Genomic DNA, 26,365 nt, shown 5'->3' with positions numbered 1-26,365 from the left:
ACGCCCAATTAGAACTTATCCTGGACTAACGTATTAATTTTTGCCCGCGAACGTGGCATTAAACTTGACTCACTGCAAAATGCTGCCTTTGCATGCGCAAAATTTGAGCGCGCGCAGGGCCAACAGCGAGTTAGCAGAGAGAGACCTGTATACCTGCCTCGCTCTTGATGTTCTGGCGAATCACGACCGATAGGGCTTCTTCAACTTGCATTCAGTGCTCGCTGACGACGCGATCGCTCTTTGAGTTCACTCTCACAGCAATTGCAGCCGTCTCAGCATGCCTATCGAACCCGCAACTTCGTCCCCATAGCAATATAACGTCATAGCCAATATCAGCTGCCACGGAGGGCCAGAGACCTGATTTGCGGAAACGAACCTTCTTACGACGGTACTATGCTTCTACACCCATTCCCCACTAAACTTTTGAGCGTCTGTAGGTCTCATATCTTTCACGAGGAAAGTAATTCTTGAGCCTGCACCCTTTAAAGCTACGACAAGCAAGCCTACTGATGCGGCCCAGCTGGTACTTGTCAGAGCCCCCAAAAAAAGCCCGGAAACGCGGGACGAGGTGAGTAAACGGACGAGACTGCGCTGACCTGCAGTAAACGTTAAGTAGGTCAACGCTTCGTAGTAATAGACGTAATAAAGGTTAGTTGCAGGTCAGTGACGGTGACGTTCATTTTCTTAATTCGTCCTTGCTTCGGCGCTGCTTTAGCTCCGAGGAGGAGCCCTTCGCCTGCGTGCCTCATATCTTGTCGGCATCAGATCACGTGCGGTCGTTAGCGGCAGCCAACGGCGTCACTTGGCCTCAGTATTTGTTCTTACTCGCCGCGAACCAAGGTTTGGACTCGCGCACGTGAAAGCACCGTTGTGCTTTCTCTTCATAATTTTGTTAGGATCCACCGCACTTAACTTACAGTACCTATAATTATTTTTCTCTCTTCTATTTCGTTCTAACTCTCTTCCCCATACCCAACATGCCTATGCACGGTAGCAAACGGGAAACTTGCATTTAATCAACCTCACTGCATTTCCCTCTATCTCTCTCCCTCTCCTGGGCAGGTGCGTGTGGGAGACCGGGTTAAGAAGTTCCTAGTCCCGTCTGCTGAAGTGACACATTTCAAGCGGGATTCGGCCTCAGGTTAGTTCGTTTCGGCAAAAGGTGAAATTATAAACATGTACAGCATGATGTACAGGAATATGGGCAAGATGACCTAGAATTAGAGAGTTCCTAAATCTCTGTACTATAAAACATATTGTCACGCCCAAAACTTATGACCGTTCAGCGTTGCTGCATTCGTGTTCGACGGTTCCAACACAGCTTTGTCTTATGTTTACATTTATTGCATTTCTTGTTTGACGTCATGGCCGCTTTTTTTTTCCAATACCTCCTCCCACCTGAAATGCTCGAATTTCTGTACCTTAAAGATATCTCTACAATAACTTATGATACGATTTCTTGGCTTTTAATGGCTCCTTCGCCCGTATAGGTGAACACACGCCGATTAAATCTCATACGTTGCTTCTTCGTGGCCTTTGATTGTTGAGTGCTCGAAGCTACCCGAAAAGAATAATATTCTTCTCTCGAAGAATAAATGTGAAAATTCGTACGCGGCCACTTTCACTGACAAAAACCAACATACACACCCGCAGTTTTCTCCTGCGACCACCGAAGTTCACGCAACATAAAGCCCCTGGCAAAAATAGAATAAAAATAGAATAAAACGGCGTAACTCCCTTGTCTGTTTCAACTGAATACCCTAATTGAGAAAAGCGAGTATATCAGCATCAGTATACGGTCGCTTCCAAAGCCACGAACGCGGCTATTGCGTTGGATGCGCGCCATATTTCAATATTCGCGGGTTATGTGCATGTTTATCACTCTTGAGAACTGGTGCACCTAGTTGCTCGTTTCTCACACTCAGAGAAATGCTTTACTATCTCATGGCTTGGAGTTTAGTCAAACGCCAAATATCAGGCAAGAGCTTGCCCATAGCACAACTAACTATACATAGACGCCTAACTACAACGGCTGCGCCTCCGTTCGGCAGGTATCACGGTCTGCAAATAGAGCCCAGAGCATAACAATAGCGCCTATACCGAACGAAATGCAAATTCTGCTCCCCAATCTTTTTTGTACGTGTGTTTTCCCTGCCAATGTCTTTATTTTTGTCATAAGCGTCTCAATAAGTAACTGACCGGACACTGTACGTTAAGACTGGCTTCTTCGGCGCTGCATTCTACAATCCCCTCTTCACCGCGTCCAGCAACGCAGAAAAAATATTTCACGTCGACATAATCCGTTATTAATGCAGCGCTAGAAACCTCGTCAACATAGAATTGCTGTTAGAAACATTCCTTAGGTCACAAGTAATTCCTAAGCCATCGAAATAAAGATTTATTCATTCGTTACAAAACAGCTCGCGCAAAAGAAGAACACGATAAATTTGAGGGCTGATTGTTTCGATATTCCATTTAGCGTCTATTTTCGTAAGCCGTACCAAACAATAAATCTGAAAAATGGACAGATGGTTCGCTTACTCTTATAATCGCTGTTTACTCCCTCGTATGCAGAACCGAAAACGCTGGACTTACTTCTGCTACCTCCAGTTCCTATCAGACGTCGCCCGGGGTGAATACGGCAGCCACGTTTTAAATCGTTTGCTCAATCAGAGCGCACGAGCTTAAATCACCCATGACAGGACGAACTACTAAGAGCTGTAGCCACGGTGATTTACTCGTCCCACCAGTTCGAGACGAGAGTTTGCATTCGGCTCTGCAAACTACTCGTTGCCGCCGCACTGGGGAATGACGCAGGTAAACACGGCTCCCCGGGCGCCGGGGTACTGACGCAACGCGCAGTGTAGGCGGCTGCGGGATACCACCGCCAGCGCTTGGTGGGGGGAAGCGCCGCGCATTTGCAAATTAAATTTCCAGTCTACACCCAACGGCCACCGGGGGGAGAAGGGGGTCTCGACCGAAGAAGAGAGGGGGAGGGGGCGCCTCCTCCAATTTTCCTCGCGGCGTAATTTATGCGATTAAAGTGGGAATCTCCGCCACCTCCCCCGCTGCGAAAGGCACGGTGCCGGCGACGAACGTGCGCACTTAGCAGAGGGGACGCTGAAGCGGCGATTATGATAGGCGCCGCGCCAACCCCCCCTACCCCCCCCCCCCCACCACATCGTCTCGTCTGGCCCTCACCTCGTTTCGTGCGGCGCGTCCAGACGCCGCCGGGGCTTTCTCCAGCCGCGACAAAACACACACAGCCGCTGGGAAGTTAGGCTCTAACAGAGGTGCCCCGTGCCGCACGCGCTAACTCCGTAACTACGAAGTGCGCTAAAACCTTCCCAAGCTACGCTGTAATATACATCTTCGTCATAAAGGCGTTTACGAGCTTTGCCAGCTGCTAACGTTGACACCTGTGGCCACGGCGTCAGCGTCGTAGGTGGACGCTGACGTCAGGCCACCGCTCACTACGATCGAGTGGATTAAACGCAGGCGCGGCTCCGCAGTTTTCATCTATGCTTGCCTCAGCGTCAACATTCATTACCTACACTCGCAGCAGCGTTACCTCTTTATTTTCGTAATTGCAGATCTTGCAGTAGCCTGAACTCTCAGCTGTGTAAAGTGACCAAGTAGTTGGCGCGATAAAGAAGCCAACGCACCCGTGGTGAAACGGGCGGCAGGCTCGATGACTGATCAGTCATTGGAGCCTGAATCAGGGAAATGGGGAACGGCCACGGCCAGTGTTCTGTGTAGGTGTTACGGATTCCGGCGAGGATGGCGTACTGAGTGTCGCTCTCCAAGCAGCCGAGCACACAGCGATGTTGTCTCTGGTGCTCCTTCTTTGCAATATCCTAAGCTTGTTTCAAGCTAATCGGAGATCTATTCAGTACTGGGAAACATTACCATGACTGCATTGTTTAAGGGGTTCGGAGCAGAAGATGCATATTCTATTACCATTAACGATATCTGCTACGGCTAGCGAAGGCAAACGCCACGACGATTCGAATACGTCTAGGCGTGGCGCAAAATAACTTATGTCGGTTGCTGCAGGTCGAAAAAACTCCAATGCTAAGGAAAACGGATAATGCAAATTAACGAGCGGCAGTAGCAAGGCACAAGTAGAAAAAAATCATGATAAAATAGGAACCCAAGAAAGCGACTTTCAGCAATGTTTCTTGAGCTCGTCCGATGCTGGCGCCCAAGAAATGTCGTAGCTGACGGTGCTTTCCTGGAAGCCATTCCCCCTTGCTTTCTGCAGGGTTACCTTAGGAACTGTGTACTTTTGCGTCACGTGCTTGACATGCGGTCGCTACCGACCTGAAACACGCAAGGACGCTTTGCGCTACATTTTGTCGGTTTATTTGCGCAAAGAAAGAAAGAAAGAAAGAAAGAAAGAAAGAAAGAAAGAAAGAAAGAAAGAAAGAAAGAAAGAAAGAAAGAAAGAAAGAAAGAAACTTCGGTGCAGGAATTTCAGGACAGTTCTCGCTCGTCTAATTAATACTAAGTAGTGGCACAATTGCCGACATAAACTTGTGAACGTAATTGCAAACATGCACTCGCAAGGCAACGCAGCTCGACTCACAGAGCACGTCCAACTTGACGGAGGTCGAGAGCGGTGTCCCCAGCGCGGGATGAACAGCCTCGCAGGAGTAGGCGACGCCGTTGTCCTCCGGTCGCGGAGTCAGCGTCAAGCTGCTGATGGCATTCTGGCGACCTCCTTCGCTCTCTTCAACGCTGTACTGCACGTTGTCTGCGGAAGAACGCCACACAGATGCCGTGAGCACAAGCGTACAACATGCCAACAGAGAGAGAGAGAGAGAGAGAGAGAGAAATAGCAAATGGAAAGACATGGAAAGATTAACCAGGAGAAGTAATCGGCTTTGCCGCCGTACGCGGGTGAGTGGGCAAGTGTGAAACGATAAAAAACGATAAAGGCGCAGTTGCCTCTGGCATGTGGTCACGAATTTCCACATAAGCCTCTAGCCTTCAAACACTACGCACTAATGCCTGCCGGGTAGAGGTCCGTCAAGGCCAGAGGGCTAAAAGTCTATGCTCGGCTCTAGTGTGTCACGACGCATGATGCGCGAAAGCGTTTCCGGACTTGTACCAGTACACTCAGCTAAGACAGAAACGCCGCAAAACAGGTTTGCGAAATGCCTCCATATAAAATTATATTTCGTCACCTCTTGCAAAGTTAGATCCGAAGGTTGATAAATGCAATCTTATGGGAACACAAATGTTCTCTCAGTTAGCTCTCTTGCTGGGTAATTAAGTTCACCATTCATCAATATTATGAGAATATTATGAGAGTGCAAACAGCTCAGACATACGCAAACTAACGCTTAGGTCGTACCTTAAAAGAACGGTTGTGCGGTTTCTAATAAATCTAAATAAAAGAAATATTTCTAGCGAGATACGAGACTTGGAAGTCAATAACTTGTGCGAACACGGGTGCGAATATTTGAACAAGTTTACTTTTTTTATTATTATTAAATTAAGCAAATTCGGAAGATGGGCCTCTTTATGGCCGACTATCCCAACATATCACCTATTCTACTCAGAAAAGAAAGAAATCAAGACTAAATCGAGAAATCAAGATGAAAATACTAAAATACTAGCCCAAGTCACAAGCGTGCAAGTTGGCTCACCACAGGCACCAGCAACGGAAGGACAGACCGCTTTGTGGGAAGACGTGACGGAGGCTGACTATATATGCGTGCCGTCCTCCCTAGATTAGATAGATTTAGCGCGTCCTGTATTCCGGTATACGCAACGGTCATTGCGTAATACCGGGTTACCGGACGCTGGTAGAGACATCTCGTGATGCTTCGTCAAACCACAATGCCTTATAGACACGTTTTCGTGTTCCATGAGCGTTCTTGTCGTGAAAAGAGCGTAAAAAGGCAACGTGTACATTATTACACCGCTGCCAAAAATGGACACCGGAAGCGAAGCAGCGGCGTAATAATGTACACGTTGCCTTTTTACGTTCTTTTCGCGACAAGAACGCTCATGGAACACGAAAACGTGTCTATAAGGCATTGTGGTTTGACGAAGCATCACGAGATGTCTCTACCAGCGTCAACTTGCATGTTTGTGACTTGTGCTAGTATTTTAGTATTTTCACCTTGATTTCTCGATTTCGTCTCGATTTCTTTCTTTTCTGAGTAGAGCAGGTGATATATTGGAATGGTTGGCCTTAAACAGGCCCATCTTCCGAATTTGCTTAATTTGATAATAATAAGAAAAGTGAACTTGTTCAAATATTCGCACCCGTGTTCGCACAAATTATTGACTTCAAGTCTCGTCTCTCGCGAGAAATATTTCTTTTATTTGAATTTCTTGGCGACTGCGATAATAGCACTGCATTTGTCTAGTTGTGCTCTGCACCACCAGGTGGCGCCATCAACTCGACCACTCACGCAGCAATCCGCAAACGCCATTGCGTATACCAAAGTATAGGACTCGCTTAGGCTCCCTATTTATTCGAAGGGTGAAGGGGAAACGGCAAGCAGAGCAGCCGTTGCGGGGACCAGCCCGGCCGTGAACCAAAGCGCGCTCTGTTCGATGCTTGCGATTTCGAGCCACGCATAAAACCCAGCGCGACGATGGCGATGACTCTACAACTTATTCGCTACAGCTAACAAATTTGGCACAGGAGCCACAGTATAGTAAGGTTCAAATATTCAAGTGTAATGGACTTGTCTTCCAGTAAGTCTCTTATTCGCTACAGCTAACAAATTTGGCACAGGAGCCACAGTATAGTAAGGTTCAAATATTCAAGTGTAATGGACTTGTCTTCCAGTAAGTCTCTTCGTCGAAAAGTTGGCGTGAGGAAAAGGATTGCTCAGTTCGCCCACTGTTTCTAGCAAATTTTGCTCGTACTGCGTGCATCAAGGCCTATGACAACAACAGAAAAGATAATCGCGCCCCGCCTTTTCCTTCTTTTTTTGCCATGAAACAACTATTATCGATTCATCTATTAGGAACCTTCGAGTCCCGAAAGCGATCGACATGACAGCTCTTGTTCGCGCTCCTGTTCCTTTTTTCCCGGATCGGAGCTGTGCAAGTCGTGCCCGCGGCGTTGTACGCAGTGCTCTGTTCACCACATATAATAAACGTATCACGCACCTGGGCGAAGCTCGACGTTCTCGCGGTGCCACTTGAGCTGAGCCGCGGGCTTCGCCTGGGAAACGACGCAGGTGAGCTTGACGGACTCGGATCGGCGAACTTCCACGCTGCTGCCGTTCGGGTGGTTCGTGATGGTCACGGAAGAAGGGGGCACTGCGCACCCGGGAGGGAAAACAGCAATAAACTGTGGTGATTGTGGACAAGCAATCATTATTGGTACACGCATCCAGCAGAGAGAGCGACAGAGAGAGAGAGAGAAAATGACGGGAAAATTAGGGAAGCCAACTAGACGAGCATCCGGTTTGGTACCCTACACGTGAGATAAAAGAAAAAGGGAGCAGGAGGAAGAGAAGAGCGAGAAGGCTCACCTTGAGAGCACGCAGGAAGGTGCGCGGGAGCACTATAGACAGGCACTCAGAACCGATACACGTCAATCAATAACTGCAATATTACCCAACTACCGAGTGGTGCTGCGCTACTGAGGTCGAGGATTTGATCCCAGGCCTGACAACCGCATTTTCGACGCGGCCGAAACGTCAAGACGCTCGCGTACTTGGATTTAGGCGCTCGGGAGGGAAACCCAGGTGGTCGAAAACAATCCGAAGTCCCCTTCATACGGCATGCCTCATAATCAGGGCGTGCTTTTGGCCCGCGAAACCCCAGAATCCAATTTTTAATGTGTGCGCGAATATATTTTTGCACCGGAAAGAAAGGCGACCACTGTCAGAAAAATTTCGCCGCAGTAAATACGTTCCCAGCCTCAGTTTGTAAAAACATGAGCAAAGCATCGCACTAAGAGCAGGTGAACAGCTGCTCGATAGTTTGTTCACGCCCGCAAGAGTCGTAAGCAAGAGCTAGGTTTTCCGTTTCTCAATCAGCTGTTAACACCAATGCACGATTAGTGATATATAGGTTTAAGATCTGAAACGAAACTATGCGGCTATGCAAACGCCGCGGAGGGCTGCTACGAACTAAGTTTGCGAACATGGCGTACTATAACATGCACTTAAATCAAAGTACGCGAGGGTTGTCGGGTTCCGCACTCCGTCGAAACGCGGCAGCTATTTAAGGGGAGTTCAACCGGGTGACCTCGAGCAAAGCAGCAGAGCGATACAGCAGAAAGCAGAAAGCCACTGTACTGTGTCGTTGCATCGCTAGTGATTACATGGAAGGATAAGCACAACAAACATCCAGAACGTAAATATCTGTAAATCGTTTTCATATAAGCACCAGAAAGAATAGTGAACACATAATCTGCATTCTTTTTTGTATGCTGGTGCTGGAAAGCTTTAAATAACAACGCACGACAAAAAAAAAATCGAACCCGCCGTGGTTGCTCAGTGGCTATGGTGTTAGGCTGCTCAGCACGAGGTCGCGGGATCGAATCCCGGCCCCGGCGGCCGCATTTCGATGGGGGCGAAATGCGAAAACACCCGTGTACTTAGATTTAGGTGCACGTTAAAGAACCCCAGGTGGTCTAAATTTCCGGAGTCCTCCACTACGGCGTGCCTCATAATCAGAAAGTGGTTTTGGCACGTAAAACCCCATATATTATTATTATTATTAAAAAAAATCGACGCGTAGATCATAGAGGCGCTATAGTGGAGGCGTATTGGAAGTGCATTTGGAGATTCATCAAAACATGGTAAACATGCGGTTCTCGACCCAGAAGCACAAAGAAGCACTCTTATCTCACAATGAAGTAACCTGTGGCTGCCTGGTATCTTCAGTTGCTGTGCACTCCGCAGCCGTCAGCACATTCTCACTTTCGAACAAAACAGTTTGTCATCGGCTGAAAGACTAGCGGCTCAAAAAAATGAAAAACTCGAACGGTTAATGGGATAAAGCATACCACGTTAAGTCCGCAAAACCGAAAACAAGACATAACCTCAAGTTAACGCACGCCGTGATGCAACCGATCTGGACGGCGCCTCATCTTGCCGCTCCGGGAGAAAAAAAGTTGGAGTTATACGTTTCACTTTCCCACAGAAGCCAAAAGCGCAAAGTCGCTTTTACGGTCACGCTAGCTTCCTCACCGACGTCCTTTTAAAAAAAAATTGAGAGAATGCGCGAGAAAGAAGCAGCCAAGGAGACGATGAACAAAGGCGAGAACGGAATTCTTTTCTCAGGCTTAAAAGTTGAAGAATCTTGGTGGATCGCCGGATGACTGGCGTAATGCGCCTTGACAGAAGATGATGAATCATCTCGGCGCGCTTCAACGCTCTAAAGATCGCTGCACAGGCGCCGGGAAGAGTAGCTAAAGAGCAAAAAAGAAGAAAAAAAAAGAAACGATCAAGGAGAATGTGTGGAAAGGGCTACGAGGAGAGGAGGAAAATGGGGAGGGAGTACTGCACCGCGGATTTTCCGGGGTTCATGCCGGCACACTGCAAGCTCCGCTACCGGCCATAGGCCAACAAGCTCCCACAGGCTAGAAAAATAGCTAGCCCGCAGGCGGGCTTGTAAGCCTAACGCTCGTTCTGCGCTTTCCACGGTGCTTGTCGCGCCCTTCGTTTCCTTAGTCTTTTTTTTTTCCCTTTCTTGGCATTCTCGCTCGCAGCCTATGCCTCCTCCTTTTGATATCCACAGAAAGTACGAGACTGCTGTCGGCCTGAGAGTCGACGTGGGGCGGATGTTGTTGGGCAGTGCCGCTTTTGGCCGCAGGATACGGAAGTGCGCGCGACGGCGCTAGAGACGGCCTGCTGGAGACAGGTCGTCTCCGCGAGGACAGCGTGGACGGATGAGGGTCAGTGCGAAAAACCCTTCCGCCCTCTTGACTTGGCATTTCTCGCGTTCGTTCCTGGACGCGGCTCTCCTACTTTCTCAGCGTATGTAGCTTATATAGCTCACTTTGCGTCTTGGATAGATGGCCGTCACCGCCCGGTGGACTGCCGGGAGTCGCTGGACGCGCTATATCTCGCTGCAGCAATCGCTAAAATGAAAATGACCGCAGGTGTTCTTGCCTCTGTGTCCGGCATGGCATCATGCCCTATACGGGGAGCAAATGATCACTACGCGAAGATATAGGTTTGGTTTGTTTTCAAAGCGAAGCTTTCTTTGCCTCATCCATCCCTATTGCTGCTGCTACTGCTGTCTGGCACACCGCGTCGGGGGCTGCTTCAGAGCGTGTATATACATGGAAGGAGCGAGTCAGAGAAGAAAGGCTAAGCGAGAAACTTGTTTGGACCCCACCGCGTTGAATGTGCACAATGCTCTTTGGAGCTTGTTGCGTTTCGCCTGCGACACGTGGTTTTGCCGGCGCGACTGCGGCGGGGCGGCAGACATTTTGGCCCGATCGTCGTCGCCGCAACACTCATCGCCAGGTGTTTCCAGGCGCGACTGCGGCGATGCGACCGCCTAGGGATCATCCTCGCATTCCAGTCATTGTGCCCGAAACAGGCGATGCCAAAGCAGGGATCTCATTCCAGTTATTGGGCCCGAAACAGGCGATGCCAAAGCAGGGATCTCGTTCCAGTCATTGTGCCCGAAACAGGCGATGCCAAAGCAGGGATCTCATTCCAGTTATTGGGCCCGAAACAGGCGATGCCAAAGCAGGGATCTCGTTCCAGTCATTATGCCCGAAACAGGCGATGCCAAAGCAGGGACCATCTTCTCATTACAGTCATTGTGTCCGACCGGCAGCGCCACGACAGGGTGCTACGAGATCGTGCTCGACATGGTGCTACGGCATCGCTACGACAGTGTGCGTCACCATTAGCCCATTGTACATTCACGTGCTCGTCTTTTGAGGGGTTCCTTCTTGCCCTCAACTGCGAGAGTATAAAAACAGCTGCCCCCGGACGCCAAAAGGAGGGCTCCGATTTCTTCTGTTGAGTGAAGTGCTCTCCCGTCTCTCTACTTCGGTCAACCTGACCACCAACTCTTTGCGATGTTAAAATAAACAAGTTGTTTCGTTGTTACCAGTCGACTCATGCTTTGCCGGGACCTTCGGATGCTTCCAGTTGTACCCCAGGCCGCCAGGCCAACGCTACCCTTGGGGCTTGCGACCCAGGTACAACCACGGGCGTCAGCGCCGAGTTCCCAACAGATCGTACCAGCAGTCGGATCCAAACATCTGGTTGGCAGCGGTGAGATCGCCTCCGACGTCAAACAACTGTCTGCCAGCGGTGAGATCGCGACAACGGAGGCCAGCAGCGAAGAGATGCAGTTGACTGTATGCTGAGCAGCTCAACGACGATCCGGGAGCAGTGCAACGAGCCCTGTGTGACGACTGGTTGCCTGCAGCGGAACGACTGCGCGGAATTCCTGCCTGCGAGGTTTGGTGAGTGCGGGACTTTCTTCTTCTGAGCTTTGCCAGGCTTTTTGTTAGTGTTAGAAACAGAGCTGGTAATTGTGGTTGTCGTTGCTGCCGGGTTAGTTGCGGCAAGACAATAATAGGCAGTAGAGAAAGCAGCATTCAGAGCAGCCATGGATTTGAAGTCGTTGCGCAAACCGAAATTGTTGGAGCTTGCAAGAGAGTTGGGTCTGGATGTCTCAGACAAACTAAGAAAACCTGAACTGCTAAAGGCTATTCTTGAGTTAGAGGCTGAGGATGACGAGCTGTCGGAATGCCTTGAGACTATTGAAGAGAGGGAGACTGCAAAAAGACAGGAGCGCGAACTTAAAGAACAAAAAGAGAAAGAAAAAGAAGAGCGTGACCATCAACACGCTTTGGAAATGAAGCGTCTCGAGATAGAGATGGAACGCGCTCGTAATGGAAGTCAGGCACACGGTGCAGGAGAACGCGTATTGTTCAAAATGACTGACCTAATGCGGCCGTTTAAGCTTGGAGAGGACATTGGTTTGTTCCTGGTTAACTTTGAGCGAACGTGCGAGAAGCAGGGGTTCTCTCGGGAAACGTGGCCACAGCGCTTGCTCACTTTGTTACCCGGCGAGGCGGCCGACGTAGTCGCTCGCTTGGATAGAGAGGAAGCAGAGGATTTCGACAAAGTAAAATCGAGTCTGCTAAAAAAGTACCGGCTGTCTGCGGAGGCGTTCCGTCGGAAGTTTCGGGAAAATGAGAAAGGCAGAAGTGAGTCATATACAGAGTTTGCGTATAGGCTTATGTCGAACATGCAGGAGTGGCTCAAAGAAGAGAAAGCGTTTGGTGACCACGATAAAGTTCTGCAGTGCTTCGGGCTAGAACAGTTTTATAGTCGGTTACCGGAGAACGTGCGATACTGGGTCTTGGATAGGCCAGACGTGAGTACGGTGGCTAGAGCCGCTGAGCTAGCCGAGGAGTTTGTGACGCGTCGAGCTCGCGGAGCTAAGGACGGTCAAAAGGGTGAATTTGGCTCCAAGTCTGAGAGGCCAAGGTTCACGCCCATGAGATTTAAGGGGGACACGCGTAGTGAGGATGCGAGTGAAAGCAATCCGACCAAACGTAAAGAGACGGCAGCCGAAGCCGAACGCAGAAAGCGGTTCGAGATGAGGCGAGCGGGCGTTTGTTATACGTGCCAGAAGCCGGGTCACTTTTCGGCGCAGTGTCCGGAAACAACACCAAAAGTTGTGTTTTTTTCAATAGGCAGCACTGACGAGAACATGAAGCTTCTCGAGCCTTACATGCGAGACCTCCTCGTAAACGGGAAAGAGTGCCGAGTGCTTCGCGATTCCGCAGCTACGATGGATGTAGTTCACCCGTCTTACGTAGAACCCCATATGTTCACGGGCGAGTGCGCATGGATCAAGCAAGCCGTGGAAGCTCATAGCGTGTGTCTGCCGGTAGCAAAAGTGCTTATTGAAGGACCTTTCGGAGCGCTTGAGACGGAGGCGGCAGTGTCATCTATGCTGCCACCCCAGTACCCGTATCTATTTTCAAACAGGTCCGATCACCTCCTGCGCGAGAAGGGGCTTTTGTTTGGTGAAGCTAGTGTTCAGGCCTTAACCAGATCGAAGGTTCGGGAGCTCGCTGCAAAGGCGGTAGTTGCGGGGCCGACGTTATCAAACAACGAAAAAGGGTCAGAGGCGCAGCAAGCTGATATTCAGAGCACGCCCGAACTGAATAAAATTGAGTCTGTAGCGTTGAAGGCGCCAGATACTGGAGAGGAAAATCCCGATTCGGGAAAGTTAGAAGAGCTATCTACTGATTTGCTCATCGCGCCTACGTCAGACGGACTTGATAGGTTGCTAAAAGTCAGCCGGTCGGCTTTGATAGCCGAGCAAAAGAAGGATGGCAGCCTAGAAAACATTCGCTGCAATGTCAAAGAAGGTATCGCCAGGAAAACTGCGCGTTTTGAGGAAAGAGGTGGAGTCCTGTACCGGAAGTATCTAGACCGCCGAGGAGTGGAGTTCGATCAGCTGGTCGTGCCTCAATGCTATCGTCAGGATCTGTTGCGCTTGTCACATGGGGGTTCGTGGTCCGGACACCTAGGAGTTAAGAAAACTAAGGACCGTCTCTTGCAAGAGTACTATTGGCCAGGGTGTTTTCGGGACGCAGACCATTTCGTGAGGACATGTGACACTTGTCAGCGGGTGGGCAAACCAGGGGACAAATCAAGGGCGCCGTTGAAATTGGTACCTATCATTACGGAGCCTTTTAGACGGCTCGTTATTGATACTGTGGGACCTCTGCCGGTAACAGCCACGGGGTACAGACACATTTTGACTGTGATCTGCCCAGCGACAAAGTTCCCTGAAGCAGTGCCGCTTAAAGAACTCAGCTCAGTTGAGATAGTCAATGCACTACTGTCCATATTTACGCGAGTTGGTTTTCCTGCGGAAATCCAATCAGATCAGGGCACAGTGTTTACTAGCGCTTTGACGACAACTTTTCTCGAAAGGTGTGGGGTAAAGCTGTTACACAGCTCAGTGTACCACCCACAGTCGAATTCCGTTGAGAAGCTCCACTCCGTCATGAAGCGCGTGTTGAGAGCCTTGTGTTTTGAACATCAAACTGACTGGGAGCTGTGTCTGCCTGGGGTGATGTTTGCTTTAAGGACCGCGCCGCATGCGGCTACGGGGTTTTCGCCAGCTGAACTGGTGTACGGTCGCTCGCTTCGATCTCCGCTTCGCATGCTTCGAGAATCATGGGAAGGTAGGGGCGACGACCCAGTCGTGGTGGAGTACGTGCTTAAGCTCCTCGAACGCTTAAGAAGGGCACAGGAGTTGTCAGGTGAAGCAATGACAAAGGCCCAGCAGAGGGCCAAGGTTTATTATGATCGGACAGCCAGGGCCCGTCGTTTTGAGGTTGGCGATGAGGTCATGATATTGCGCACATCGCTAAACAACAAACTAGACGTGCAGTGGGAGGGCCCAGCACGAATTGTTCAGAAACTGTCGGACGTTAACTACGTGGTAAGTCTGCCAGGAAAGCGGAAAGCACAGCAAGTTTACCACTGTAATCTGCTCAAACCTTATAGACAACGGGAAGCAGTGGTGTGCATGATGATAAACGTTCCTGAAGAGCTTCCAGTCGAGCTTCCGGGACTAGGCTCAGTGACGAACAGGGAAGACACCGGTCAAGTCATTAGTGACCTTATCAGTAAAGCACCGCTGTCGCCCGAGCAGAAAACCGAACTACACCAGCTATTACAAGAGTTTCAAGGTCTGTTCTCTGAGAGGCCTGGTAGGACTTCTGTACTTACTCATGATATAGAACTTACCTCCCCAGAGCCAGTACGATCCAAGGCGTATCGGGTGTCACCCCGCCAGAGCGATATTATGGAGGCTGAGGTAAAGAAAATGCTACAGCTCGGTGTTATTGAGGCAGGTGAGAGTGATTATACCTCCCCTTTGATTTTAGTTGAGGTACCGGGCAAGGAACCTCGTCCTTGCGTCGACTACCGCAGGCTTAATTCCATCACTAAGGATCAAATTTATCCGATCCCTAACATCGAGGAGCGCCTTTAGAAAGTTAGTAGCGCTCAGTTTATTTCCACCCTAGATCTTGTCAGGGGTTATTGGCAGGTTCCACTTACAGAAGAGGCTAGTAGGTATGCGGCGTTCATTTCACCAATGGGAACATTCCGTCCTAAAGTGTTGAGTTTTGGTTTGAAGAACGCGCCATACTGTTTTTCAAGCCTCATGGATAAAGTGTTGCGGGGACAGCAAGAATTCGCTTTACCGTATCTAGACGACGTAGCGATATTCTCCGCATCCTGGTCTGAGCATATGACACACTTGCGGGCAGTGCTAACCCGCCTGCGCGAAGCAGGCTTGACAGTCAAGGCTCCTAAGTGCCAGTTAGCACAGGCCGAGGTTGTCTACCTCGGTCACGTGATTGGTCAGGGTCGTCGCCGCCCCTCTGAAATAAAAGTGGCCGCTGTGCGAGACTTTCCGCAACCGCGCACCAAGACCGATATTCGGTCGTTCTTGGGTGTCGCCGGCTACTATCAGAGGTACATCCCTAGGTACTCTGATATCGCGGCTCCCCTGACGGATGCTCTAAGAAAGACAGAGCCTCAAACAGTCGTCTGGGACGAGACCAAGGAAAGAGCTTTTAGCGCCCTAAAGAGTGCCCTAACAAGCCAGCCTGTGCTACGATCGCCAGACTATACAAAAGGGTTCATTGTTCAGTGCGATGCTAGTGAGCGAGGCATGGGCGTTGTACTGTGCCAACGGGAAAAGGGAGAAGTAGAACACCCCGTCCTGTATGCTAGTCGTAAGCTGACCAGTCGTGAGCAGGCGTATAGCGCCACCGAGAAAGAGTGTGCATGTCTCGTGTGGGCCGTTCAGAAATTGTCATGCTATCTAGCCGGCTCGAGGTTTATCATTGAGACGGATCACTGCCCTCTCCAATGGCTGCAGACCATCTCTCCCAAAAATGGCCGCCTCCTGCGCTGGAGCCTCGCTTTACAACAATATTCCTTTGAGGTGCGTTACAAAAAGGGGAGTCTCAACGGTAACGCCGATGGCTTAAGTCGAAGCCCCTAACGTAGGAATCAGCCTCAAAATTGTTTGTTACTGATGTTTTTCTTCCTGAGGCAGGATTTTTTTTTAACATATTGCTTTTGTTTAGTGTTTCAAAGTGATGATATGCTTTCTAGTGCAATTTTTCAATTTGTGGACGCGTTCTGAGTGATGCTAGACTACTGTAAGGAACTAGGCAGTGGTATAAAAAGGGGAAAGAGCCTGGCAGGGCTTAGTGAGGGTTGTGCCGTGCTTGCTGACTGAGCGGTTGAGTTTCAGCGTAGTTCTAACGCTTGCCGGGAACGAGAACAAAAATGTGAACTCTCCCGAAGTCACTTTGCAGTGTCCCGTGCGAACCTGAACAAGAGAACGAGGCCTTCTCTGTGCGCTGCGCTCAAGAAACGTCGAGGGACGCCCGACTTCGGTTATGAGCATCATCGAGCGACATCCCTCCGGACAGCGGATGCAGTCCCCTGTCCATCGGGATCTCCTTCCCCCGGCGGGGCGGTCTGTTGCGTTTCGCCTGCGACACGTGGTTTTGCCGGCGCGACTGCGGCGGGGCGGCAGACATTTTGGCCCGATCGTCGTCGCCGCAACACTCATCGCCAGGTGTTTCCAGGCGCGACTGCGGCGATGCGACCGCCTAGGGATCATCCTCGCATTCCAGTCATTGTGCCCGAAACAGGCGATGCCAAAGCAGGGATCTCATTCCAGTTATTGGGCCCGAAACAGGCGATGCCAAAGCAGGGATCTCGTTCCAGTCATTGTGCCCGAAACAGGCGATGCCAAAGCAGGGATCTCATTCCAGTTATTGGGCCCGAAACAGGCGATGCCAAAGCAGGGATCTCGTTCCAGTCATTATGCCCGAAACAGGCGATGCCAAAGCAGGGACCATCTTCTCATTACAGTCATTGTGTCCGACCGGCAGCGCCACGACAGGGTGCTACGAGATCGTGCTCGACATGGTGCTACGGCATCGCTACGACAGTGTGCGTCACCATTAGCCCATTGTACATTCACGTGCTCGTCTTTTGAGGGGTTCCTTCTTGCCCTCAACTGCGAGAGTATAAAAACAGCTGCCCCCGGACGCCAAAAGGAGGGCTCCGATTTCTTCTGTTGAGTGAAGTGCTCTCCCGTCTCTCTACTTCGGTCAACCTGACCACCAACTCTTTGCGATGTTAAAATAAACAAGTTGTTTCGTTGTTACCAGTCGACTCATGCTTTGCCGGGACCTTCGGATGCTTCCAGTTGTACCCCAGGCCGCCAGGCCAACGCTACCCTTGGGGCTTGCGACCCAGGTACAACCACGGGCGTCAGCGCCGAGTTCCCAACAGATCGTACCAGCGGTCCCGATCCAAACAAGCTCCTTGGGCGTCGCCACATTACCCTCTTAACAGCTGTAATTATCCGTGACGCCACTCAAAAGCATTGCAGGAACTACAGTGCTTCCCTTTCTACTAACGTGCTAGTCCAGGGGACCATAGATAGAAATGCAGAGAGGAATGGAGGAGAAGAGGCAGTTCTCATAGGAGGGGAGCGGGTGACGTGAGAAGACAAGGAAACCCTACTACTACACGACAGCGGTTGCGGGGAAACTGGATAAACTTAATTTCAAAGTACGGTACAGTACGTTCGTGCTATTTTCTGAGAAATAAACACCATGCAAATATGTCAAGCGGGCAAATTGTGCAGGGCGTGCAGAAACAGAGCCGAATTAAAGCGCACCGCAGGGTGCAGGTTACAGTACGGAAGCGGTCAACCATGAAGCCAACATTTCTGTGCCCGCCGCGGTAGCTTTGCGGCTATGGAATTGCTAGAGATCGCGGATTTGATCCCAGCTGCGGCGACTGCATTTTGACAGTGGCGAAATATAAAACGCACGTGCACTTAGATTTTGGGACACTTTGAAGGACATCACGGTGTCATAATTAATGCGGTGTCAAAATTAAGTCCGCCACTACGGCGTGCCTCATAATCCGATTATGGTTTTGGCACGTGCAGCCCCATAGTCCAATTCAAATTTAATACTTTCGCCACGATGCGATATGCCATGTGAAGCAATGACAATGCTCAACCCTCTCAGAGGTTATGAAGTATGGCGTAGAACAACGCCTCAAGCAAACACCTCTCCCTGTGTGTTCTGTGTACAATGCAGACAAACAGCAGTGTTGCATAAAAGGTAGCGTTTAACATCAACTCACCATTCTCGTGTTAGTCTAAACGTTGAAGAAATTGAGTTTTTGCCGTCAATTTCACCGTTAATTATCGTCAATAAAATCAAACAGCACAGAAAGCTTCGCTTACATTCATTCCCATAGTGCGTGGGATCTGGACAATTTTTCTTGTTTCTTGCTTTCCTTTTCTTTCTCTCTTTCTTTTTTTTTTTTTTTTTTGCTCAGCGTATTTATTGAAGTATTCCGCACGTTGTAACAAGCGCACATAAGCTTAGTACGCCTGTTCAGAAATGATTAATACCACTTACGCAGTACAGTGACGTGGGCGTCCGATCGAATAGCCCTGTGGTCTGCTGTCGGGCCGACCTAAAAAGAAAGGGGACACGCAGAAAATTATGCAAGAATCAAGACAGCGTAGCTCTGAACTTGAATATCTTGACGAGAACGTACATGGTTGAAGGATAAAACTGCGCTACAATGGCAACGCAGTGACCAGTAGAATTTTTTTACGTATCCCTTTTTATTTATTTTTTAAGTTCCATAGGCACGATTCAAACAACCTCCTCAGCTCCTATCGGCAGTGCGTATGGCCCTCAAGTTTTCGATAAGAAGAACAGAACAAGCTCATTATAGATACTTAAACCAATTTGTTTCATTCGATAAAAACGCTGTTTCTTCTCGTCATGTTACAACAGCACGTGCGCTGTATAAATGCCCGGACGTTGTCTCGCTCACCTGGCACTGGTATTCCGCATCGTCTTCGAGCGTCGCGTTGTCTATCCTTAAGTTGTGGACGCCTTGGGCGGGATCGCCGATCATCGTGTAGCGGGGGTATCCTGGAATGCTCCGGTTGAACCCTGCAAAAACACGAAACAAACCACCGCGCGGCGCTTGTAACATCATTCCAAACACGCGGGTGAAATTGAGCAACCGCGTTCTACGACAGCGCGCGCCTGATGACGCTCGAGCTGGCTGAAACAACCCTGTGACGTTTGGATTTAGGACCCGCAGTACAGCGCGCCATTAAGTTCAGTAGCTGATATCGCTCGGTATCGGTTAGAAAGCCGGCACCATAATTTTTACAAGTGCACGCGAGATGCGAGTGCGTGCGTAATGCACGAAAATTGCCGCAAGTGCGCTGAAATCCAACGTAGAAAGGCAAGACTGAGGTGTAGGAATTCGAAGGTTGTTAGCAGCAGCTTGACAACAAAACAAATCCAACAAACGGCAATTGTGTAAAACAGCGAGGTCAAACCAATTTACGTTTCTTCGGCTCTCTTTCTTCTTTCTTTATTTGAGGAAGGAGGGGAGGGGAAAGTGTAATGGTTGTTTGCAAAAGCATATGTACTAGCGGTGACTGATGTCTAACACGTCAATACAGACGTCAAACAAAACCATTCACCAAGTTGAGTTCACAAACATTTTGTTTTAGCCGTTCTGTATCAACTTGCGACTGCATTCCTTCAATGCACAGCACCAGATCACTTCAAAACCCTCAAAAAAGAGTTCCAAGGATAAATGCAGGAAAGTGGAATCTAAGGACTCATGTTCGGACGTAGTGTAAGGACGCTCTATATGGTCTTTCTAAGAAATAGATAAGATGCGAGAGCATGAGAAGTCCCCAACAGTTCAAAAATAAAAACAAGAACAAGATATCCATAAACTACGACAACTTGAAGCCTTGAGTCGTTTGCAGTGATGGGTGCGTAACTTATAATGATGTAATGGCGCTTCATGTGGCGCAATTCCACCAGAATTGAACCCATGCCAATTAACCCGACTTCCGGTAACTCTTAATTCAACTTATAGCTGTTTTTCGTTCGCACTACTCGTACTTTGCTCACGGTTTCTTCACGCGCTTCTTCTTCATTGCGGCGTCTTCAGAGCGCTCTGCTTGCGTCTGCATCGCTTCTCTCATAGCCTCGCTATATGAGCTCAGTCGTCACCAAGCTTTCAGTTTCTCCATGTATTGCACCGAATTACGTTCATTCTGTTTTATCAGGTTCTCAAATACTGTCACTGGAGAGCTTCGAAACTTGCACTCTCTACAATCAAAACTTTACCTGCGTGCCTTTTTCTTTTCTTTTTCTTTTTTCGTTCGCCCGCGACAATCACTGAAATTCTTCGAAGTGCGCGTGACGTTACTTGTTACTCTACGTTAGGTTGCGTAACCTCACAGAGCCGAAATCAGTTCGAGGTTTCGAGCAGTGCGCTTCAATACTGCTGCGGCTGTGGCCCCGCCAGTAATGCGCGTAATCTTTACTCCGGAGTTAAGACGCAACCGAGGGAGCAAGAAAAAAAGTTTTGGGACAGGAAGGAATAAAATGAACCAGCTATAGCCCAACAACACGCATTGATACGTTGTAATTTTACTCCATGAGGTCCCGGCAACGCTGAACGGCCGACGTGCTGCACATAACTGAAGCCGGGCGAGCACGCCCGGTGGCCGCGCCAGCGGTGCTCTGTTTCTGCAACGGCGTCCACAATGGCAGGTGTCCCTTTTTTGTTTTTCCTTTCTTTTTTCCCCCGGTCCCCATTATGAAGTCCCCCGTGCTATGTTGTAACATTTCAATCGCCATTTTTTTTTCTTTGTGTTTTCGTGACCCATTGATGCGACTGAACATGTCGGCACGTGCCCGAGACATTTTCGTTTTGCTTTTCAAAGGCGCGCTGTTAAAGAGATACACCTGTACCCCTTGCGTACGTACCGGGCCCTTTATATAGATATATATGTATATATGGCGTGTTCGGTTTCGGCAATATCCGGCGCGCTGCTCAGTTCTAGCTCTCGGCGCTTTGTGAATGAGTTCCCTTCGTATGCGAAGACACGGCGCGATTTTGCAGGGCGAGTGGGAGAAGTGGCCACGCATTCCCGTTTGGGGAAGAAAGGCGAAGAACCGTCGGTCGAAAGGGTCAGGAAAGAAGAAAAAAGAAATGATAACGAAATAAAGCGGGCGCGCGTCTATGGGGGAAAAGTGCGTGTCTCAACTGTTAAAACCTCAAGTTAATGGCTTTAATTCAGAAACGACCTCTGCTCCGGTAGCAATTTATGATAAGTGTGGCTCGATAGTTTCTTCTTTTTGAGTCGCGCCACCATGACTTCTCTCTTCAGTTTGCGAACAAGAGGGGCGCTGCTGTTCCCGTTTTTACGCTGTGAAGTATCTTACTTTATAAAACAACGGCATTAGATGCTCCTTGCGGTACTGACTGGGAAAGAAATGGTTTGCGACTTATGCCAGTTTACTTAGTTTATTGTAGATAAGGGTGAGAACAGTGTTTAGTGTAACTATTCCGCATTGTGGCGTTTAATAAGACAAACGCGTCTCCTGTTTATTACTTAAGAACTTTTTCTGCCGATATTCAGCGACTCTATGTGCGAGAGCGATGTCTTTGCTTTCTTGTTAATCGAATATGATACTCATACGCAAGGTTTTCTTCGGAAACGTCAATTCCCGGGTATTACCAAACGCTTCCGGCGACGCTACACCGATGAAATCCACTTTTCTAGCACCCGATACAACTCGGGATACAGACGCTCACTCGACGCTTGTGTTGCATTTTACGAAACGAATATCCTACAACGTCGAAATCATGTTCAAATGTTGGCAGAGATTACCTCTGACTACCTCGAAGCAGTACGTCGCGTCTAACGCATTGTCCAACCAGACACTTTCAGGGAGCGCGGGGACACCGTTGAGGCGAAAGCAGACGGCAGCGAAAAGACGTCAAATTTCCTTTCAGTCCGCGCGTGTCCACATGGACGGAAACAACGCTGGAACGAGAGAACAAACAGGGAAAAAAATGCGAACAAAGAGGAGATTCCATTTATGCGGCAGACGGCGACAGAAGCGAGCACTGCCGTCTGGAAGAGGCAAAGAAACGTGGCGGGGGGGCTGGAGGGCGAGATTTCGCCTGTCTCCGTGAATAAGCAAGACGCGTTTGCCCCCGTCTACTCAGAAAGCAGCACGCTCATGTTTGTCTAATGCGTTCTGCAATGGAGCGAGAGTCTCGTGTTGCCGTTGGGTCAAGTGCTGCGCAAACATCGGGGTCCGGGCCGTGTCCCGCCATCGGGCCTTCTTCCGCTGTCGCTTGCCCTTTGCCTACCAGCCCAAATCGCTGCTGTCTCGTCGTCCATCCCCACACCCGAGCTTTCTCGCCAGCTGCAGAGCCATCTTCGCTTTTTTTTTCTTTTCCAACTGCACCTCAAGCCTGACTCGCTGGGCTGGGGAGCCTTCGTCGTCACACCATCAAGCGCAAAGGACACACACACACACATAGGCGCGAGGTACTGGCAAGCATGAAGGAGGCCCGGGTGGGCGACCACCGCTGCTCTTTTCCTGTACTTCGCTGTCCCAGATGCGACGCGAGGAGGGACAGCATCGACGGGAATGCGAGACGCCGAGTCCTCGACCCGGACGGACATCCACACCAGCGGGGCACGATGATTTTCGTTTCGTCGGCGTTTCCGTGACTACCGATTCGGCACGCGACTGTCGCCTGCTGCATTGGCGTTCCGTCTCCCGTTTCTACTGCTGCTTCCTCTTCTGCGTACGTGCTAATGGGCTTGCGGTGTCGCCCAGTAAAACCGCACGCTACAGGGGGGTTGCAGCCCCATGATGGGAGTTGCGCATGCGCGGGCTTTTGTGTCCGAGCCTCTTTTGTCTTTTGGTCACCGTCTCGCTTTCCTCATCTCTCTCTCTATTTCTGTGCGTGTGTGCGTTCAATCCTTTGGCATTCGTATTCGTAGATGCAAGAATAATAACTCGACATAGGGAGCCTTAATTACATACGCCCGCCTACGCCTCTCTAGCTCGACAACTCATAGCCATAACTCCGGAACATTAGACTTCATGAATGCGGCTACGCCTACTATCCCCGAAGTGCCTGAAAATGTTGCGTTTAGTCGACTGTCCAGCAATTATTATCCGGCCTTCTGTTCTCATGAGCTGAAACGCTGAAACATAGGTCAGCTAGAGACATAAAGCAAAAACGCGCAATAGCAACACAATTGTGGAAACAGTGGCAATCAAGACCGTGACATATTTGTCATATCTTTAAGAACATTGTTAACTGCAATATGCAGTCTCGACCATTGACGAGTGCGCTGTGAAATATATTTTTAAGTTATTTCAGTCTTCTTTTAATCTCGCAGATCTATACCAGTGCCCAGATAGAATGCTTGACATTTCGATCTTTTATATCTTTATTGTAATTTGGCGTCATATTTACTTATGGTGCGCAATACGCAGTCCTGGATGGTACTGTGACCTAGTGCATTGCACTAGTGCAGCTTTTGAAGTGTATCAGCCTCATAGACCGTTTGTAGCCCTGCTGTGCGTCCTCTTGCGTGATCGCAGTGCTTGCACTTCTCCTCTTTTTCTCTGTCTATACCGGTGTTCTCATACCCTCAGTGTGGGGTAGCAAACCGGACGTTTCTCTGGTTGACCTCCCTGCTTTTCACTTCCTTGCTTTCTCTCTCTCTCTTTGTCTGCATCAATAGGCAACATACCTTTCTGCAGGATAGTTTTACTCGTACTTGTTAACTAATGTGGGTTGTCCGGAGCTATAAGCCTAGTATTTATTGTTAAGCTGGTTACGTTTAGTGAAAGGCTCCGGGCTCCAGTTCTGGCTTCTTATTCATAAGCAATCATAGCAACCTGCTTCGCCAAGTTTTATCTAGACTGAGTGAAACCTAGATACAGGAAGCCTTCAGGCAGCCAGCACAATTAAGATTGCTTTTTTCTTTTCCTCACGTAAAAAAAAAAAAGAGAACACACACACAAAGAGTGCGCAAAGTAAGTTGTTTTCCAATGGTTAAGCACCTGAAGCTGGCACGGATCGGTCTGAGCCGCACACGTGCGGTGAGGCCGTATTTGCTGCTGCCGTCGTCCGTAATCCACGCGCGGATTAGCTTAGTCAAAAAGTGCCGGTCTGGCGTCCGGGTGCTGGGCGCCGGCATCGGTCAGCTCGGCTCCCGAGCACGCAGATTGGCTCATTCCGCTCGCCCGAAGAGAAAGCCGCGAGCCGTGGCTGTTTTCGGAAGCAGCTCGAGGGCACTCGGTAATTGGGAAGCCGGCTCTGGCTTCGCTCCGCGTACAGCGCGTAACTCTGTCGCCCGGGGGATGTGTACTCGTGCGGCCTACTTCGACACCCGGTTCCCCTCGGGCTACACTCGAACAAGGTGTGTGCGGGCGGTGACTTGTAAACACGTCCCCGTGGGCGGGCTAATTAAAGGAAGGCACAGCCACTTCCTGTTTATTTCCTTTTTCTCTCGGCTGCTATATAGCCGGTGGTTGCGACTCACTCGCTGTCGATCTCGGTCTATGTCGCTCGCTGCTCACAGAGCGCAGACAAGTGCGGCGACGTGAAAGCAAAATACGCATCCTGCTTTGTCGCGATAGCAGGTACCAGGGCAGTGGGTAGCGCTCATGTTGCGATTGGCAGTGTGCCTACAAGGACGCAGTGATACGCACGCCATTCGGGCAAAGCTCAAGCGCACGTCCGTCACGATTGCATCATTTAGTCTACCAGCATCACTTTTTCTACCAACGAAAGCAAAACACAAAGCACAGCGCGCGCGATTCTCAAGTTTGTAAAAAGCCATGCGTACTGTAATCAAGAAAAAAATGCAGGCTCTGTTACCTTCGTCTCTCTTTCTCTCCATTAGATTACAATGTTGTCCTGAAGGCTCGCAATCAACGCTGTAGGTGGTGGTGGTGGTGATGCAGCAGGCAGGGTTAGTCTGGCATACATAGCCGGCAAATGTTCCGCCTGGGCTTCCTATGAGTGTCACTAATATGCGCCGCAACTATTTGCAGCCAAACAACCTTCGGTGGCGAGCAGAAGGCAACATAAATTGCGTCCTGTGTTGGTACCACGGGTATCGTACTTGCAAGCCAAACAACCGGCTTGATTTCCTCCTTTTCGATATTACACGTGGCACGTCTGGCCTTCAGCCCGTGCCGATAGTGGTGATCGAGGTTTCTAGCGTCCTTGTGCTTACACGCGACGCGGCTCGGGTGCGCGGTAGACCCGTTTGTTTTGCGTCCGTTGCTGCGACAGTCGTTAAGAGCGCGAAACAGTGTTTGCCACGTCCGGCCGTCTTGCCCTTACACCAATGATCGTCAGGTCGACCCAAAAACAACTTCTAATCCCCAGCTTTACTCTTGTCGAAGGGCGTTGAAAAACAAAGCTTTGTCCACCGCAGCCACTGGGATTCGACGTTGCATGCCTTGGCGGCTACAGGTCGCGTCCTAATCCCTACCCCAGTGATCTCTCGCTCTCTCTCTTTCTCTCTCTCTGTAACGGAAGTTAATCTCGAAGGTCATGCTTCTGCTAAGTACACGCGCCAGAAGCAGTTGCAGAGCCAGAGACATGCCATGGACGCCACGTTTTAACGCCACTTATATGCCTTTGCGAACCCGACGCGTTAACAATTACTGCGGGCGCTTTGTAATTTGTGACCGTGTTTCGGGTCATACGAAGAGTCTTAGAATGGTGGCGACTGTGCATGCATTTCGGAGGCTCCAGTGGGCAATGCTGTAGCGAACGAGGACGAAGTTGTGTGCATCGCCATGTTGTTCGCGAGAACACCACGACGTCCCCTGTGACAGCATTCCGCTGTTGTAATAAATGAGCGAAGAGCACGTAAAAATCGCTCATTTCTCTCTCTCTCTCTCTCTCTCTCTCTCTCTCTGTTTTGCATGTCTTTTTCTTGTCTTTTTCCACAGGCACAAATGAAGCTGAGTTACTCCCTTCGGGCTTCGCGTTGCGAAACTGTCAAGCGAGTAACACCGACTTGATTACCATGTCCAGCAATCGGGAAGATCACTGGTTCCGCCTTAGGAGGACACGAAACGGAAACGATAATTAAGCTTAGGTTTTTCCTGCAAGAAGCAAGACACACATTTACGTATAATCTCTCAAAAATTACCAATTCAAATCATTGTAACTGCCTCGGGCAAGATTACAGCGTATCAATGGCGAAATGAAACGACGCCATTCAGCGACTGCACTACCAAGTAGAATAATTATTGGATGAACGAAATAATTTATGGAAATATAACATTTTCAAGAAGGTAGTAAAGGAAGCTAATAAGGAAGCGGCCAACGTTTAATAAGAAAGGCAACCAGACTCAGCAAATAAACGCGAAAGAAATACCTCTCTGCGGCTCCGTGCCACATAAACAGAGATGTCAGATTTCTAAACA

At 49.6% G+C, this 26,365-nt stretch overlaps 1 protein-coding gene across 3 annotated transcripts in view; it reads right to left on the bottom strand.

Moving 5' to 3' along the window:
* LOC142583220 (nephrin-like) overlaps positions 1–26,365 on the bottom strand; it is a 332,953-nt gene that overhangs the window by 39,268 nt on the left and 267,320 nt on the right. For all 3 annotated transcript variants that reach the window (XM_075693587.1, XM_075693589.1, XM_075693588.1), the window contains exons 3-6: positions 18,891–19,012; positions 18,464–18,521; positions 7,138–7,290; positions 4,589–4,756 (exon numbers count right to left, since the gene is read on the bottom strand). In XM_075693587.1, the coding sequence (XP_075549702.1) occupies positions 4,589–4,756; positions 7,138–7,290; positions 18,464–18,521; positions 18,891–19,012 (501 nt within the window). The remainder of the gene's footprint in view (positions 1–4,588; positions 4,757–7,137; positions 7,291–18,463; positions 18,522–18,890; positions 19,013–26,365) is intronic.

The sequence above is a fragment of the Dermacentor variabilis genome, chromosome 5 (assembly GCF_050947875.1).
Source record: "Dermacentor variabilis isolate Ectoservices chromosome 5, ASM5094787v1, whole genome shotgun sequence".
Classification (NCBI taxonomy): Eukaryota; Metazoa; Arthropoda; class Arachnida; order Ixodida; family Ixodidae; genus Dermacentor; species Dermacentor variabilis.
This window is presented reverse-complemented; position numbering and strand designations above follow the sequence as displayed.